Below are 20020 nucleotides of genomic sequence, written 5' to 3' on the forward strand. Positions count from 1 at the left end.
GGAAATTTCCAAAAACGAGCGTTTTTCAAAAGGGTATAAAACGGAAATGTACATATGAAAAAACAATCCGTTTCGACAATGTTGACTGCAAACAAGTCATTGATAAGCGATGGTCATATTAGACACATAGCCATAATTTAAGATATAGTTTGTGCGTTCGCAAATATGAGAGCTCTGTCATTGAAGTGGGTGGTGGCACGCAACGGGGTTCCGGGGCACTGCATGGCCGGCACTGAAAGTGTTAAGAATGGCAGCAATAATTTAATTGGTTTGCACCGTATAAAGTGCATGATTACTGTAAAACCAAATAAAGAGCAATTGTTTGCCGACTACACTACTTTTGTTTCGGGGTTAAAGTCCCCGGGTGATACCATTTAAATTAAAACACATAGGTTCGTTATTTATACCATCGCCGAGATATGGAGAGAAAGTGCTGGATCGTGTGTCTTTATTTCATCTTTATTCCATGTCAGTGTGCGTACAGTCAGACTGTGGTGTGTGTGTGTGTACTTTAATGAGCTTGTGAGAGAGAGAGAGAGAGAGAGAGAGAGAGAGAGAGAGAGAGAGAGAGAGAGAGAGAGAGAGAGAGAGAGAGAGATCCTCAGGGAAAGGTCCCTCTCTGATACGCTGCAGTCAAACGTGGCTTGTTGCTAGGGAACATTTTAGATTTGACTGCCTGTTGTAACAACACTGTTTGACAGAAAGAAATCCAAAAGAATGAAGGAGAGGCTAGTAATGCAGTAGATGGCAGGGAACTGCGCAGACCCATGGCGGTAATGCAGTAGATGACCACTGTGCATGCTACAAAACGTCCCTGCCGTATCGTCCGTGAGTGAGTGGGCCCAATTTGCCGTGCATAGGAAAAAAAGGAGGGAGAGGAGAGCCAAAACCATAAACACTATCTTGGTGTTTTATAAATCTGTCGTCCCCATTGACAATAATATGTTTAGTTGTTAGCCGGTTATCGCTGTGTGGGGTGCCATAAGATCCATTCCCTGCTGGATGAAATGTCTACTAGATGATAAAACCTGAAAAAGGCTGTACTTGCCCTCGCAGCTCTTGGAGAAATGTACAACCTGTCAGGAGACTGACTTCACTCATGGCTACAGTAATGATTGCTATTGTATGCTTAAACTCAAAGATTGCAATGTTACTGTATGTGATTTTTCTTGATTTGCCTAGGATTATGCCTGTGAGATAGTATACTATGGATGGTACGGTATAATTTGCCATTGTTTGTGCCCTTAAGTCATACGCTTATTTGTCATTCTAACAGGCCAAGGACCTCCGATGGGAACAAATCCATTTGGAAGGAACCCAAGAGAGATGTGAGAAACTTCTTTTAGCCTTCCTCTGTGCAACCGGCAAAGTGCCAGGCCCTCGAGCGGCTAAACTAGGCCTTTTCAATGGATGCTTGATTGAATTTGAACTGCTCCTGCAGGGCCAGATAAATTGTAAAAATGAGTGAGCGGCGAGAGGGCATCATCCACGGAGAGCCAACAAACAACAACCAGCAGGCCGGTGTGGCGTGCAACGGTGATGCCAATGCTAATGACATCCAGACAGAGGGAGGCGGGAGGACGGGAGATGTTGGCACCCTTTCCACGCTAATGTCCCAAACCTCTGAACAGGACAAGATCATCATCTGGGGCACGGACTCCCAGTGTGACGACCCAGACCTGGCTGAGTTTGAGATGCTGGAGTGTCAGGAGCTGGACGCCTACCTTGTCGAAGACGGGGAGGACTTCGTCGGGGTCGGAGAGCAAAAGGAGCTCGGCGATCAGCCCTTATCGTGCGCCACTGCTTCAGCAGGGCTGACGTCGTATAAACGCAGCAACAAAGAAGAGAGGAAGAGCGTCCAAAGAGTTGCCAGTGAGCAGGAGGCCAGTGCCTCTCGTATGTCCGAGAGCAGAGGAACAGCCGATTGCGTGGCCAGGACAGAATTCAGCTCTGAAACTGATGTCTTTGTGTCCTGTCTGTCCACCATGTCCAGTCTTGGGGGAAGTTTGGCCAGTGCTCTGGACACTGCAGACAGAACACAGACAACGGACTCCTGGCACGTCCCCTCCGGCCATCACAGAACGGCCTCAGAGGACCTGACGCTGGCCTCCCAGTCCTGCCACCGTGTCTCAGACGAAACCAAGGCGGCTCAAAGAGAGCAACGTCCTTCTCTCTCCCCCGGGATAAGCACAGCACGGGGGAAAGACGTAGACCTGAATCGGAATTCAACGGTTCCGTCCAAGGAGGCCATTTCAGAAGCACAAGTGAGCAATGGAATTGTTATGTGTAAGGAGCACATTGGTAATGTTACCGAAGAGCACATGCAAAACCTCAACCAGAGATATAAACTGGAGAAAACTATTTCATCAGAGGGAAAGGGGGACAATGATGGAGCAGGCAGCTCCAAACACAAGGCTGCAAATCAGTCACATGACGAAAGCAACAAGAAGATTGATAAAAGCACCCAAGCTGACGACACCCCGGACATGAACCATAACTCACCCAGAACAGGCACAAAGGGAACTCAGTCGTCTACCGCATCACCCAAAGCCACGAAGAAGCCAGGTTCACTTGATAAGACTTTAAATGAACAAAATTCCTCTGACAAGACCTTAAAGAAACAACCCTCTTTTGAGAACACTTTGAAGAACCAGGGTTCTTTTGAGAACACGTTGAAGAAGCAGGGTTCTTTTGAGAACACTTTGAAGAAGCAGGGTTCTTTTGAGAACACTTTGAAGAAGCAGGGTTCTTTTGAGAACACGTTGAAGAAGCAAGGTTCTTTTGAGAACAGCCGCAGCTCCAGTCCTTCAAGTCTGGACAGGAGGAGGCCGTGGGGAAGCCCCAGTCGATCAGTGGCCCCTGCGTCCCCCAAAACGAACTGGTCTCCCAAGAAAATACCCCCTGGTTCACCTGCCAGGGTCCAGGGTCCCCGGGCCCCCAGCTTGGAGCGCAGCGACTCCCCTCAGAGAGTCCAAAGCTCTCTCAAACCGCCCAGTAAAGTGTCTGTGAGCAGCGGCATCCCCAAACCTGTCCCCTCTCAACAGAGGGAGCCCGAGGCCAGGCAGTCCTCTCCCCCTCATAAGCCCAAAAATGTACGGCCAAAAATCATCACCTACATCCGTAAGAGTCCTCAGGTGAAGCCCTTGGCGACAGAGGCCACGTACGAGGCCTCCACCCTCCCACTTAGGTTGTCCTCCTACCCCAGTCCACCGGCTCACAAAGAGCCCAGCGTTGCTCAACTCAAAGCTACGCAGGTTCTCTGCTCCTCCAACCTGCTGTTCGACAAGTATCGTCAAGAGCTGCAGAAGGCGGCCTGCTATCTCCCTCCAGGAACCACTGCTCCAGGAGTGAAGGCTCCAAGCCAGGCTGGTCCCCATAAACTGAGCGGGAAGTCTGACAGCTTCCATGGAGAGCTGCCTGACAAATATCTCCAGGAGGTGAGAAATTTAGTAATGTTATTATTATTATTATTATTATTATTATTATTATTATTATTATTATTATTATTATTATTATTATTATTATTATTATTATTATTATTATTATTATTATTATTATTATTATTATTATTATTACCGTTACTAAATAATATTTTTATGTTATATATTATATATTTTTATAAATATATGTTATTAATATAATTATTGTTATTACAAGGAGGTGTAGCGAGTTTCTGAATCGAAATAAGGTCAAATTAGATTATTGACTCATTATTATTATTATTGGCTCATTATTTTGATTGAGAATTGTTCAGTTTGTTTCATTATGTGGAAAAGAGTGTATCACATTATTGCTTGTTAAGTGATTATAAACTGCATTAATATCTCTTAAAAATTTAAAGCAGTTCAACTGTCACTTTATTTGGGCCTTCACAGGTCAATCTCCAGGAAGCAGGGAGTCTCTATCGCTCCCCCAGGACCCTCAGACCTCAGCTGGGCCTAGGGGCTGTCGCAAGGCAGCCAACAAACAAGACTAGGGTGTCCCAGACAGGTCAAAGGGCAGCTATGGCCCTCAGTCAGCCTGCTCAGGCAGCCGGAGCGCCCACCCAGGACCCAACAGGTGAGATAGCTTGCTCTGTCTGTCTGTCTGTCTGTCTGTCTGTCTGTCTGCCTGCCTGCCTGCCTGCCTGCCTGCCTGCCTGCCTGCCTGCCTGCCTGCCTGCCTGCCTGCCTGTCTGTCTGTCTGTCTGTCTGTCTGTCTGTCTGTCTGCCTGCCTGCCTGCCTGCCTGCCTGCCTGCCTGCCTGCCTGCCTGCCTGCCTGCCTGTCTGTCTGTCTGTCTGTCTGTCTGTCTGCCTGCCTGCCTGCCTGCCTGCCTGCCTGCCTGCCTGCCTGTCTGTCTGTCTTTCTGTCTGCCTGTCTGTCTGTCTGTCTTTCTGTCTGTCTTTCTTTTCGTCCATCCTATATCATATGCTGTCAGAGTGTGCTGTGTTTTTGTTAGTCTGGGCTCATAGGAAGAGGAAAATGGCAGTTTTGCCGATGATGTTAATTTCATCTATTAGTGTCTTATCTGATAGCTGTGGTGACAGCATGTGTAAAGCCCACAGGGCCTGGCAGTGTCTGTCCACTTCAACTAGAGACCCAAGAGCGTATTGTCAGCTATGACATGCTCTTGAAATAAAAGGACCAGACATATGTTTCTTCTAATGTGGTGCAATCCATTTAGTGAAAGAAATCCATCCATCCAGGGATTTCTTGGATTTCCCTGCCTGTTCTGGCGTCTCATGCACGACCCTCTGCCTGGTATCCAGCTCCAGGATAAATGTCTGCATCACATGTGAGCTATTGGATGAATGTACCGAAATCATTTTCAGCTCCTTATTATGTATGAGGTTTGGCTTTTGACACATACACGTGCTCTGAAGTGCGAAGCCCTCGACAGCCGTGTCACTTAAATATTCTGCCAAACGGCATCTCGTATTTCTCCCACTGACTGACAATCGTGGTCATAATCTCGTCAGCTTCCTCATGAGGTGTCGGTTTGGATTAATCTGGATTGGATCAACTTTATTATGTTGGTTTTTTCCTCCCAGCAAGTTTTTGTATTGTATGTGAGACTATTATCTGACTCATAATAATAATAATAATAATAATAATAATAATAATACATTTTATTTATATAAGACGCCTTTCAGGTGACTCAAGGTCGCCGTACAACAATTAAAAACAGTTCATTTACAATCGCAATCAAATTTAAAACTAAATCAGAGTGACATACGCCTGCCTAAACAGGTGGGTTTTGAGGTGGGTTTTAAATGGGATAATTATGCATCATTATATAGCGACTTTTTACCTCACAATAGATTAGATCACTAGATCCCTTCCTCCGGGTCATAGAACCAGACTACCATTGTCATAGAACCAGACTACTGTCGTTTCCATCGGAGGGAAAAACCACTTGGGCATTTTTAATGGTTTCTCATCAGAGAACAGATGTCAAGGGGGCACGTGACCGCGATCATTACCGTACAGTATCTCAGCACGGAGCTGGCAAGGGTCTTAGCAATGGTCCAAATGAAGAGGCAAAGATATGGAATGTCTCTTGGGGGAAGGGTCAGTTGGATGAACTCCTACAGTATCACGAGGTAATATCATTTCAGAATCAGATTTTTATTCGCAAGGAATGCACAGGAATTTGCCTAGGGAGATACAAATGCACGCAACAACTCACAGTATATTCAGCATGTACAGGTACTGTAGAACCACAGACATACGTCCCGAGTCCATCTCACACAAAGCGACGTGATTGAGAATGAGAGAACGTGTCTTATCTGTTGGTACCGTTCAGCCTGCTGTCCCCCACATCTCTCCTTCAGAGCAGAGACGGACGGCCCCAGAGACCAGCCCCAAAGCCATGCTGATGAAACAGGGCCAGTCGGGCCTGCGACCCCCGGGCTTCTCCGCCCTGCCGCCCGCCCGCCTGGCCTCCTTCGGCTTCGCCCGCAGCTCCAGCATCTCCTCGGTGTCCAGCAACCAGTCCACCGACAGCACCCACAGTGACCCCTGTCCGCCCTCCCAGCGTAAGTCACCCGTTGCTGCCGTCTCCAGCCACTACATCATACAGACGCATTACTGTATCACTCACACACACACACACACACACACACACACACACACACACACACACACACACACACACACACACACACACACACACACACACACACACACACACACACACACGCCTGATGTTTTATTGACAGTACTATGGGCAATGGAAGGATGGACAATGTAGAGAGAGAGAGAGAGAGAGAGAGAGAGATGGAGAGGATGGCATGTAACTAACATACAGTATGAGACATTCTGTATCTGAACTCGTGATGACGTCTACAGTATCGTATGCACTTTAGGCCGCTGTACCACAAAGCGCCTGATAAGAAACGTCGACACCCGCCCTCTGATTTCATTACACCGTCCACCACCCTCATCACAATCTATCTGGATCACATCCCGTGACTCCGCCCACCGCAGACTCACCGAGCTCCCTGGGGCATCGTTTACAGTAGGGAGAGGAGAGGAGCATCGTAATGAATCCCAACGATTTCCATTCGCCAGTGCATGGAATGCACAGGGATCTGCTATGGTGCACATAGCATATCACAGTATACTCTGCTCACTGACATGCACGGCACCGGGAGAGTAGGACCGCACAGGCCGGTGCGAGACGTAGAATGAACACATCACTCAATATATAACATACAGTCCTATATACGTTATTTACATGTCCATATCAAGGTTTGGCAGCATAGGAAGTGAAATGAGTGTCCGACCGAGTGTCAGACCAGTGTAATGTGAGGCAGTAATACTGAGTTAAGCAGCTGTAAGCGTTATTTAGACCACAGACATGTTCCTGAGACTTTTCAGTACTGTTATTGTGAGTGGGGGCAGCACCCCCCCCCCTCTCTCTAGACAAGTGTTTCTTGTGTGCACAGGGATGTCCAACGTAATCGAACCTGACCTCCAACAGCAAGTAAGGATGCAAGTCATCAATTGGCGCGTGTAAGAAAGGATGACAGGGCAAAGGCTGAATACGTGATGGGATGATAAACCATGCTGCCGTGTGATTGAATGAGTATGCCAGTGGTTCCCAAAGTCGGGGTCGCGACCCAAAGGTGGGCCGCGAGCAGCCACGGGTGGGCCGCGAGATGATTTAAAAAAATAAAAATAAAAATAAACTTTTTTTTTTTTATTTTTTTTTTGTCAGGCCACTGAACTTAGAAGCAGGCCAGGACAGTGTTTCTAGTTGTATTCTAAAATTCTATTCTATTGTATTCTAAAATGTGACTATATGGTTTTATATTAACTTAATAAATAAACAAAAACGAAAAATCTACTTATTTCAACGAACATTTCAAACTAAATAACAGATTATGCACATAAAACGCTGAAAACAACCGAAGCAACAATAGTATTTTAATGAGGCTATTATTATTATCATTATTATTTTGCAACAAGTTAGCCCTCTCATAAATAGCACATATAAATGAATAACTAACTTGAACTAACTTAATAGGATTGAAGTGATATTTGGCTTAAAAAATCGGTCGCCTGGCAAAAAAAAAAAAAAAAAAAAAAAAGCCAGACGATGTGCATTGGGCCGCGGCTCTCTGACGCCTTATTTTCTGGGCCCCGGCCTGAAAAGTTTGGGAACCCCTGGAGTATGCAATATGCACGAGGGGGGGGGGGGGGGGGGGGCTGCCTCTCCACTCACCATGCCCCTGTTCACAAGGTCACGTTTATGGATATGGGCAAGGGTATATGATTGATTGATTGATTATTTTATTTGAATGTCATGCACACAGAGTGCCCAACTCTTGTGGGTTTATAAGACACCAAAAGATACTGTTGCAATGTTCCATTATTACATTACATTTCATTACCTAAATACAGATGACATAGATGCAGATTACAGCTTGGTTTTAAACAAAGTATTCTGCGTTCTCTCACAAGCTTGGCAAATAAAGTCTGCTACAAAAAAAAGTTCCCTTCCTGAAGCACGTTTTTTATATTCCGGAGGAAGCATGTGATAGCCTCCACTCTCCCAGACCGACTCTAGGGGGTAGGTGTGCAGCGACCAGGAAGGGGATTGGGAATTGGCATAACGACTAACATTGGGATGGGAGAAAAACGGAGGAAAAAGGAGAAAAAAAAGAAGAAAAAAAAATAAAGTGAGTGTGTACATGTGGATGTGTGTGCAGTGAGTGTAGAGATGATGGGTTGTTAGTTACATAGTGTCATTGTCATTGAGCATCCTGATGGCTTGAGGATAGAAGCTCCTTCTGAATCTCTCTGTACTGGCCATGAGACTCCGGTAGCGCTTGCCTGACCGCAGCAGTTCAAAGAGGCAGTTGTTTGGGTGACTAGAGTCTTTGATTATTCTCTTAGCCTTGGCAACGCTTGTTATAAATGTCCTGGAGAGTGGGAAGCCCACCTCCAATTGTGCGTTCGGCTGAATGGGTCACTCTCTGTAGTCTGCTGCGGTCTTGTGCGGTGCTATTCCCAAACCAGGAGGTGATGTTACCAGTCAGGATGCTCTCTATTGTGCACGAGTAGAAGTTCTTGAGGATCTTCTGACACACTTTGAACTTCCTTAGGTGCCTAAGGAAGTAGAGGTGTTGCCGTGCCTTCTTCACTACACTGTCAATGTGTGTGGTCCATGTCAAGTCCTCGGATATGTGGACTCCGAGGTACTTAAAACAGTTCACTCTCTCAACCTGTGCCCCGTCGATGCTGAGGGGGCTGTAGTCCCTGGCCCCCGACCTCCTAAAGTCCACAATCATCTCTTTTGTTTTGCTGACGTTCAGGGAGAGGCTGTTCTCCTGACACCACCTGGCCGCGTGTATCGCTTCCACAAAGGAATTCGGTTTCCGGGTTCCTCTGATTGGCCGCGACCCCCACGTGACCCGGCCCCCTATCCACCACTCTGCCGCTGCCGCGCGTGGCAGAGCGAGCGGCCGCGGACTCGCTCGCTTCCTCAATTTATACGCATGGAAGTATTGACTGAATGAATGAATGAATGAATGAATGAAAACTTTATTTAACAGATTGCAGAATGGGTACATTTACATTTACATTTAGTCATTTAGCTGACGCTTTTATCCAAAGCGACTTACAAGTTCTGTGCGACAAGACAGCAAGAAGGGTATAACTCTATCAGCTGAGTAACAATGTTCATCAAAGTGTTGCGTGTTACAGTGTAGGTTAGTTTATTAGGACAAGTGCATGACATTAAGGTTAGTCGGGGTTAGATTTTTTTTTTTTTTTTTTTTTTTTATCATTTCAGATAATGGTTGAAGAAGTGAGTCTTTAGTCGACGGCGAAAGATTGGACGGGATTCGGCTGTCCTAACTGGGATGGGTAGTTCATTCCACCATTGTGGGGCAAGGACTGAGAATAGGCGGCTTCTCTTTGATGACCCTCCGGGAGCTTGGATAGGAGTAGATCTGAGGCGGCCAGAAGATGCAGAGCGTAGGGGTCTTGAGGGTGTGTAGTTAGAGACCATTGACCGGAGGTAGGCGGGAGCGGTTCCCTTTGCCGCACGGTATGCTAGGTCGAGGGCCTTGAAGCGGATACGTGCAGCAATGGGGAGCCAGTGCAGGTCCCTAAGAAGTGGGGTGACATGGGCCGACTTCGGTAGGTTTGAGATCAGGCGGGCCGCTGCGTTTTGAATGAGTTGAAGAGGCTTGGTGGCAGTGGCCGGGAGGCCAGCTAGCAGTGCGTTGCAGTAGTCGAGGCGGGAGATGACTGTTGATTGGACGAGGAGTTGGGTGGCTTCTTTTGTCAGGAAGGGGCGTATCCTTCTGACGTTGCTCAGGAGGAATCTGCAGGTTCTGGTTGTCGCTGCGATGTGAGCAGAGAAGTTCAGCTGGTCGTCGAGGACAACACCAAGGTTCTTGGCGGTCGGCGACGCGGTCACAGCTGCATTCTCGACTGTGATGGAGAGGTCGGTCAGGGGGGAGGATTTGGCTGGCAGGTGGAGCAATTCTGTTTTGCTTAGGTTCAGTTTGAGGTGGTTGGTCGTCATCCAGGCGGAGATGTCGGACAGACAGGCCGAGATCCGCTCAGAGACGTGGATATCTGAGGGAGGGAAGGAGAGGAAGAGTTGAGTATCATCGGCATAACAATGATATGAGAAGCCATGAGACGTGATAATGTTACCCAGTGATTTAGTGTAGAGGGAGAAGAGAAGGGGTCCTAGGACCGAGCCCTGGGGGACACCCGTCCGGAGGGGGCGGGTGGCCGACAGAGTCCCTCTCCATGACACTTGGTAGGAGCGGTCATTGAGGTATGATGTCAGCCATGTCAGCGCAGATCCAGCCACTCCCATTCCTGCGAGGGCCGCGAGGAGGATCTGATGGTTGACTGTGTCGAAGGCTGCAGATAGATCTAGGAGAATCAGGACAGAGGAGAGGCCTTTCGCTTTTGCTAAGTGAAGTGCCTCTGTGACCGCAATGAGGGCCGTTTCTGTGGAGTGGCCAGTCCGGAAGCCAGACTGATTGGGGTCTAGGAGGTCATTCTGTAAGAGATAAGCAGTAAGTTGGTTGGATACAGCACGTTCAAGTGTTTTAGAAAGGAAGGAGAGAATACAGTACGGCTCAATACACACAATTGTTAAGGGGATGCAGACCTGAGAAAGACGTTTGTCTTGTTTACATCAGGGTCCCCCATTTTCAATTCATATAGAACGACGCAATATTTTATTTGTTTGTAATGACAAACCAATTACATAATCCAACATATGTGTAAAGGCACAACACATTCCAGTTAACGGTATCTTTTTTTAATGATTTGTTACGGCGCAATCAATACTTCCATGCATTCGGGACCTCCATGTTTGGGGGTATTCATCAGACAAATCGGATGCAGGGATTCGGCTCCCATCAGGCGGGCAAGAACTGCGGGTTTTCAGCCTCTCCCCTCTCTCCTGGGCCCTCATTCATCAACGTGTTCTACGCACAGATCTGTGCTTACCCTGTGCGTACGATCATTTCTAAGCAAAGAGTGGGATTCATCAATTTCGATTTGAACTTGACTCCGTGCTTACATCTACGCACAGGTCAGACCAGGCGTACCTGGCGCCCAGTGGTAGAATATATTATTACAACAAGGAAATGAGCTTCTGTGCATAATAACACTGGCATGTTCTGTACGAACCGTAGTTCATTATAGTTCATTGTAAAATAGCAACAGTAGTGTAATTATGGTCAAAACCCTATAAATAGCATTTGGAATAATAGATCTTTCTCTCAGAATGAATGCAGCATGGTTTATATAGCGTTATCAGAATATACGGGGTGTAGGCTACTGACTGACTGCGCTCCGCGTAGCTTGATTGATTGATTGATTGAAAAGTTTATTAACAGATTGCAGAATGGGTACAGTACAGTACAGCTCAGTACATACAATTGTTAATTGGGGATGCAGACCAACTTTCGTCTTGTTTACATCAGGGTCCCCCATTTTCAATTCATCATAAATCATAAAGCTCAACTCGTTATTATTTTGCGCACAGACCGCCGAAACACGGGAACGTTTTGATTATATTTAAAAGGCTTTACGTTAAACGAAACAAGTGGAATTTCGAAGCTGTAAGCAGAATAAGTCATATGAATATAGTGTTCTTCCCCCTTTTTACTGTATAAGAAAGAATAGAAAACGCATTGCAATGACACCATGCAGATAGTGGACAGACTATGGGATTCAAGTTCGCGTTTTTGTTGCTCATAGGCATGCTGTCAGAGTATGATATCTTAATCAAACATTCTAGAACATTTGTCGTCACAGATCATGTCCTAATAGAACATAGGCTATGGCATGGATCGTGATATTGTGTGGACTGTTATTATTACTGTACACCGGTACCACCCATTGTGACAACAGCCTTGTGAGTCCCGCACACAAACATGATGGAATTCAAGTTCATGTATTGAAAGGCAGGCTACATCATACATGCAGTGAGATTCATTGTTCTTGTATATGCTCTCGTATTATATTGTTTATATAGGCTACCCAATACTGACATCAAAATAGATTGTAGTATGCCTCTAGAAATCATATGCAGCAGGTAGAAAATTGACGGGAGATCCATCGCGATTTGGAATAAAATTGAGGAGAACTTTAATCCCTGGGTATTAATCAAACAACACGGGAAAAGGCAGTCATATTCCAGCGCGGTCTTTATTAGCCGACAACAAAATAGATGCCTCTAAAAATCATATAGCCAATCGAACACAACTAATAAAGGCATTCATATTACAGCACGGTTATAATGACACACAACCAACGCCAAACAGTGGTCAACGAACGGTCTTTATTAGTATTTTGAGCTGTCCAGGCAGAATTGCAGCAATGGTCTTAGGGAGCCGTTGATATCTGACATCACCGTTTACGAGTCCGCCTTTTATTTATCCCATAATACGCGATAGTGTCTTCTTGGTTCGACAGCAGTGAACAATCTTCGTGGAGTTTCTCAGAGTCCCGCTCGGGTCAGTCCATTATTTCACATCCCATGGGGGGTGTTTCCTCATTTTCATGACCATATATGGATAATCATGCACGAGCATTGACGGTAGAACAAAGTGGTATTCATCAACACGGAGGAGCATAGAGCCTGCTTACGCACCGTGTGATGAATCCCGACTTCCCTGTGCGTACACTAGTTCTACATTCCGTGCTTACGCGTGGAAATAGAAATGTTCTACGCACACTATTGATGAATGAGGGCCCTGGAGCTTAAGGGGGAGCTTAGTATTCCTGCCGCGGAGGAGGTGGCTACAACATCAACACACAGTGACTACATGCAGTCACTGTGTGTTGTTTTATTTGTTTGTCATGACAAACCAATTACATAATCCAACATATGTGTAAAGGCACAACATATTCCAGTTAACGGTATATTTTTTTAATGATTTGTTACGGCGTAGTCGTTCTATATGAATTGAAAATGGGGGACCCTGATGTAAACAAGACAAACGTCTTTCTCAGGTCTGCATCCCCTTAACAATTGTGTGTATTGAGCCGTACTGTATTGTACCCATTCTGCAATCTGTTAAATAAAGTTTTCATTAATTCATTCATTCAGTCAATACTTCCATGAGTATAAATTGAGGAAGCGAGCGAGTCCGCGGCCGCTCTCTGCCGCGCGCGGCAGCGGCAGAGCGGTGGATAGGGGGGCGGGTCACGTGGGGGTCGCGGCCAATCAGAGGAACAGTAGCCCTTCACTAGCTTCTCAAAGCACTTCATGGCTATGGAGGTGAGAGCTACAGGGCGATGGTCGTTGAGGCAAGCAGGCGTGGATTTCTTGGGTACAGGGATAATGGTGGACTTTTTCAGACAGACTTTTTCAAATATCTTCATAATGTATATATGAAGGTCTGTTATACTGTATGTTGACTGGTAAGTTGAATGTCCTATTAAAGCCATCAGAAACCCAAATCCTTCTAACTATGTAATTTAGGGTATCTTGTACATAATAGTAAGCATCTAAAAAGTATTATAAATTAGTTTCAATCCAAATTCGAAATATTGTCATTTTAAGTTTTTATTTTATTTTCCTGGTATTGGGTTTGAAATAGGGTGCACAGACTTTTATTAAGAAAATTATGCAATTAAATGTGTGATCCAATCATGAAAATCACTCTGCCTCTGGTGGGTCACTGGTGGCCAAGTCTTTTATATATCACAGCCATCACTTGGCATCTACTATATATATATACATACAATACATACAATACATATATAACATATATATATTTATTATAAAAGGTTTTGTTACATGCATGTATCTTATACGTGTTCCAGTCTATTCTTGGCTCCACCCATGCAGGCTAGTGCAGTCTTCCTTAGCTTACAATTAGATCTGCTCAATTCCTACCGGCTTGCAGGTACACTGCAAGTGCTGAATCTGAAATGTGCTAAGAGGTTCCATAAAAAGATACTCCTCTATCGGCTCCCTCCATCAGTTTTCACCTGATCCCGGCACGAGGCAATCAATCTAAAAGCTTTCAAAAAGGCCAAATTTGAGACAGCCCGATATAGCTTACCGTCTCAGTCTTACGGTATAGAGCTTACTGTGTATCTCAGTTGATCTACAATAAAGAGCAACAAATGGTCTAGAGCTTATATTTCAATTGAATTCATATCGATCCACAACCGAGTGGCACATCATCAGCTCTCTGCGACCACAAATATAAATTCATCTTTGTTAACTGAATTTGTTAGAGGTCAGTGTCAGATTTCTTCAAGTGTCTAAAACCATCCATAATAGATAATCCCCCAAAAGAAACGACCCAACAGTGGTTATGATGTACAACTTACGGTACCGTGTCATTGCTATAGTCAGCCATTTTCCCTTTGGTGCTGCTGTGTTTTTGCCTAAAGATGCTGGTGACAATGTCTCCACGCTACTGTAGGCGCGGCGACCGATGTGTCCGTGGCGACTCTGAGCGGCATATACGTTGACGGGTTAATACTGGCTTCTGCTCAAGTGTCTCCACATTAATTTGTTCTCCGCCTCGGGACAGCTGCCGGCTCTCGTGCGGCGCCTTTCACTGCCAGACACTTTTACTGCTCCCATCGTATTTTGAACCGCAGACCCGGCAGCCCTACTGGCCTAGAAGCCATGTCTACTAACCTCAGACCGAGGGAGAAGAAGAGAACAGCTGTTGTTATGCAGGGTGTGGCAGCCCCATCCTCCTCAGTCTTATACTTTACCTCACTGTGTCGCTTCTACTATTTATAATCTACGGCCTGTGAACGAGTCTTAAGTCCTTGCAGCTAAAGCGTGTTTCGAAAGGACATTGGGGGGGGGGGGGAACAAGATAACGTGCCTGTTGACTGTGTTTGGCTGAAGACACGGCCAGGGGACCAGGGATTTTGCGTTGCCTATCGGGCATAAGCTAGCTGCTACTACATTCCAGCAAGTCTTCTCTCCACAGACCCTCTCACTGTAGTCAGATAGTGGATAATGGTCTCTAGCTCCTCTCTCTTCTTCATTAACGGGCAACTGCGTGGCCGGCTCCAATGTACACCTTGCTGGGTTACTTTGTACCCTTTCTCACACTGGTCCTTCAGAGAGTGACCACTCCTGGTGATGATGATGAGGAGGATGATGATGATGAGGATGATGAGGATGAGGGACTGCTTCCGTGTAAGTCTGCCTGTCTTTTATCACACTGCTGTGTTGTTGTGCTCAGTTTCTAGTCCACGGATGTAGACTTAGTAGAAAACCTCTAGAAGTGAATTTGACGAGGTGGGTTTGACGTGTTGTCAAAAAAAAAACAAGGTATGAATTATATACTAACTTGTGAATTTGTCTCAAGTTGATACATGCTTGTCTCGACTGCTTGCTTGGTGGTGCTTTACCCCCCCCCCCCAGGCCCTTGGCTCAGACAGCGCTGTGCTCTGCTGCCGTATGCTTCCATACTACCACACTCACTAGGAATCCACTAGTCATAACACATGTTGTGACTGCTAGAGTTCCTGAGGGGGAAGTGTACTATAGCCCTACCATATTACACACCACGGCTGGTATATGCAATGTTCCCCTCCTTTTAGCAGACTGGGAGCCCACTAAGGCTTTGTTCAGACTGCTGGCAGATCTTTAACTGTCCGCACTGTTTATTGGCAAGTGATCGGATTGGATTTGTGTGTCCAGTCCAATCGCCGTTGGGTGTCGCATTGTGATGCAAAAGACACTGAGTGATCTGGACTGAGACACATCTGTTGAAATCCCATTGGAATCGCATTTCCAACCACCTCCAAGTGTGGTCCGGATCAGATTTGCAACAATTACATTTCATGTGGGTTTTTTTTCTGTCCAGACTTTCTAAAAATCGATGTGGATACAATCTCTCTCAAAAAAACTGATTTGGCCTGGCAGTCTGAACATCAGCCTAAGAGGCCCTTTACGCCTGGATTCGAGTACACTTGACCCCAAAGTGCAGTTGGTTTGATTAGTGTGAACTCTGTGTACCGTACTCGGGGCCAATGAACCGCGGCCCAGGTCCACTTGAAAATACTTTCTCTCCAGTACGGTTCATGTGTACTCAGGAACGGTTCGCCGTTTAACTCAAGTGAAGCAATTGTACTTAAATATGAAAACATTCTAAGAGTACATACTCTACTATGCCACGAAGGGTTAACTTCTATCTAGTATTTAGAGTTCAGTCCATTTATAATAACAACAAATTAAATTAAGATAATATTGTAATAGATTTCTGTCATTAAAATCTATAAAAAGGATTGTGATAGATGTCTGTGTTAAAAAGTCCAACCCCAAGAGGTGTTCCTGCACAGGTCCCACCCACCTCCAGGATCTGAGGCCCCACTTGTATTGGGAATCGTGCAAAATAAAAGCAATGCATAAAAGGCAGTGCAATAAAATAGACATACATTAGCATAGAATAGACAGAGTAAAATAGAATAAACAGAGTAAAAGTCCAATAAAATCTACAATAATCACAGTCTGGATGCAATGAGTCCAAGCAGCAGCGTGTATCAAAAGTCTGAATAGGTGAATAGGTACGTTTTTAGCTTAGAATAATGCAAACAGACTATTTCATCCCCTTATAGCCCCACTCTACAGATCAATCACATGCCTGTCAAGTTCCCTCAGACGCAACAATTGTGATTGGAGGATCAATAGAAGAGGGCGGGGGTTGGTGGGTCAGTTGACCTTCCTTGCACTGTTAATTTCGTATGCTAGCGTTGTGTTACAGGCATGTGGTATCTTAGCCAATGCAAGTGTGTAAGAGAGTAAACTTTTTGGAAATGTTGAAGTGTCCTCTCATCCCCATGCCAAGTTACCTCTTTCACAGTTATTTATGGTAGGTTGACTGATATACCAGGGATATTTCAGGGTCAGAGCCAATCAGAATGGTCAGTTTGTTGTTGTTTGCCGAACATTGAGTGTTAAACGCGATTTTGAGACCTAACATGAGAAGGATGAGGCAGACAAGGCTGAATGTGTCCAGGTATGGCAAGCAAGCATCTCATAAAGACGGCAGCATTCTTGTATAGCACTCTTGTATAATTATGAGAGGGAAATAGTTATTAAAATTATTGCTATGCACGTTGCCTATATGGATGGAATAGAATTACAGGTCTGTTGGAGATTTACATTTTGAGGTGGTGTGTCATAATTTAAGTTAATGTTAACCTTAATGTTGATATGGCACACTGATTATTAACATTAACATTAAGAACATTAAAAATGGCACTTCGAATCAAAAAGGTTGCTGACCCCTGATTTAGAAAATAAACATCCCTGCGATAAGTCTTGTCTTTGAACTCATGTCTGCAACACTACAATGTCTCTGAACCGGCTCCCTTCATAAAGGATAACTGAGGTGAGTTTGTGTATTCTGCCACAGTAAAAGGGCAGTTTCCCAAAACCATTGGATACAGCTTCTGGCTAACTGTTAACACTGCTATGACATTTTTTTCATGTAGGTGTAAAAGCTCATAATTGTGTGCAGAGTCATGCAATAACATATATATTATATTGCATACAGTATAACCAGCTACCACAGCCACTGATCTACAGTATCCATAGATTCAATCTAAGCTCACCACTCACCATGTTGCCACCATCCTCTTTAAAACATTGATACATGTAGATTCCTATTTCGATATAGAGAGGGATTAATTTCAACATTGATGTGAGGTGTGAGGAATCTGCAGCTTGGGGAGACCTACCGACGAATAAATACTCTTTATGGTTATTAATGATGATAAAATGACTTTGTCGTCAAGCAGATTAGGTTTCCCTGGACTGTGTATTTTCTCCACTTGAATCAGCGATGGGAGAAGAAGGCTCTTGTTATCTGGTGCTGATCGCTGCTCACAGCAGGGGGGTGGGTTCGCATAATATTCTGGGTAGAAACATGCATTGATGTACTCTCATTTACCAATGAGAGTCACCCACCGCCCTCGTCGGCCAATCAGCTTCTTTCTCGCCTCTGCATTCCATTTCTACGGGGCGCCTCGGGTGAAAACGTGTGCTGCTCGATCTCCCAGATGAATACATTCCCCCAGCTACAAGATTATAGAGTTATTGTTCTCCCAGCGGAGCTTGCTGAGATTTAACACAAGCTCAGGGCATGTCAAGCTTAATGACGGCGTCGCTTCTTTATACTTGTGTGCCTTGCCTCGTTTGGGATGACACTTGGTTCACTGAAGAACCACAAAAGAAATGTAACTTTAAACCTCAGAGCAGAATTGTCTGTATGATTTCTGTTTATTTAGAAGATGATGGGTTCCCTCCCCCCCCCCCCCCCCCCCTCACCTGCGTGTTGTTGCGTGAGTGTGAGCTTGGATGTCAGTGGAAGATAGTGAAAGCTTATTTCACAAGGTACTATGAGATACTGTATATACTGTTGCAACACAGTCTCATCAGAAAACATAAATAAAGTACTAATCAACCACAGGTAAAAGGGTACATGATGTACATTATGTTATAGCCATGTAATATATTTACGTATATTACGTATCCCTTTGCCGTGCGGCAAAGGGAACTGCTCCCGCCTACCTCCGGTCAATGGTCTCTAACTACACACCCTCAAGACCCCTACGCTCTGCATCTTCTGGCCGCCTCAGACCTACTCCTATCCAAGCTCCGGGAGGGTCATCAAAGAGAAGTCGCCTATTCTCAGTCCTTGCCCCACAATGGTGGAATGAACTACCCACCCCAGTTAGGACAGCCGAAACACGTCCAATCTTTCGCCGTCGACTAAAGACTCACTTCTTCAACCATTATCTGAAAAAAAAAAAAAAAATAAAAATAATCTAACCCTAACTAACCATACTGTCATGCACTTGTCCTAATAAACTAACCTACACTGTAGCACTCAACACTTTGATGAACATTGTTACTCAGCTGATAGAGTTGTGCTCTTCCTGATGGCTTGTCGTACAGAACTTGTAAGTCGCTTTGGATAAAAGCGTCAGCTAAATGACTAAATGTAAATGTAAATGTATATCGCCAAAAGTCCAAAACAAATGTCACAAGTTGAACCAACAATCATTGCAGTCGTGGGCAAATGTCCTCGCCACTATCTAACTATGATTATAGTTAGAGTTAAGGTTAGTTTTAACATTCGCTTAACAAATATGGTCAAAAAATTGGGTTTAAGGTTAGGGCAATTTTTTTTTAATAAATTACAATACGTAAATATATTACTTATGGCTGTAACATAACGTACATTATGTACCTTTTTTCCTGTGTTCGTGGTACTTTATTTGCATATTTTAAGTGAGATCGGGCTGGTACTGTGGATGTTGTACTTAAAGGGACTCTTGACCAAAAAGCAATACTGATTTATTTTGCACATGAACTGTAAACCATTTTGCATTTAGTCTGACAGTTATTGAGAGCTAATGAGTTTGAATATGTCCTCCAGTGATGTCATCGGAGGACACTGAATCCTTGTGTTCATTTTATCTCGATAAAATGATGGAGATGAAAGAATTGCAATCCCTATTGCAATTCCTACTGCTATATTTCCATCTTCATCAATTAATTGAGCTGTAAATTAAGGAACATGCTAACATTATGGGAAATGCACTTGTTCTCCGTGTTCTCCAGAGTCAGACAAGAAGATAGATACCAAATTAATTTCCTCTGTGCGTTTAGTAGAAAGCTATCTGAAAGCTATCCAGGTTATGCGCTTGTGGCTGAACCACAGTGGTTCTGGCCAATCAGCAACCTATGAGGAACTACTGGCAGCTACAGTATGGGCGTGGTGTGACGTTTGCTACCTGCTTTGAATCAAATCTTTTTTTGGTATTCGTATTCTTCACAAAGATGGCAAACTACATAGCTAGCTTCCTCTTCAGCCCTCTCCTCTTATATCATATGGTTTGTTGATCTGATTGGTTGAAGTTCGAACATGATAGACGGTAATTGGATGGGGGTTTATCCAATCACCTGGCAAGTATTTTTTGAAAGTGCCTGTCCCTTTTTCCAAACAGTTTCCAAGGACGACTTCTCAGATGGTTCTGTGTAACAAACCATCTGGTGCA

The 20020-nt window shown here is 44.9% G+C and overlaps 1 protein-coding gene across 1 annotated transcript in view; it reads left to right on the plus strand.

Annotated features, from left to right (window-relative positions):
- Nucleotides 1-1460: 1460 nt before the first annotated feature.
- mtus2b (microtubule associated tumor suppressor candidate 2b) overlaps nucleotides 1461-20020 on the plus strand; it is a gene marked incomplete at both ends in the record, with an annotated part of 65963 nt that continues 47403 nt past the window's right edge. Inside the window, 3 exons of the mRNA XM_084310448.1 lie at nucleotides 1461-3437; nucleotides 3876-4059; nucleotides 5815-6018. Coding sequence (XP_084166574.1) covers nucleotides 1461-3437; nucleotides 3876-4059; nucleotides 5815-6018 — 2365 coding nt within the window. The remainder of the gene's footprint in view (nucleotides 3438-3875; nucleotides 4060-5814; nucleotides 6019-20020) is intronic.

The sequence above is a fragment of the Notolepis coatsorum genome, assembly GCF_963971535.1.
Source record: "Notolepis coatsorum genome assembly, chromosome: 1".
Lineage (NCBI taxonomy): Eukaryota > Metazoa > Chordata > Actinopteri > Aulopiformes > Paralepididae > Notolepis > Notolepis coatsorum.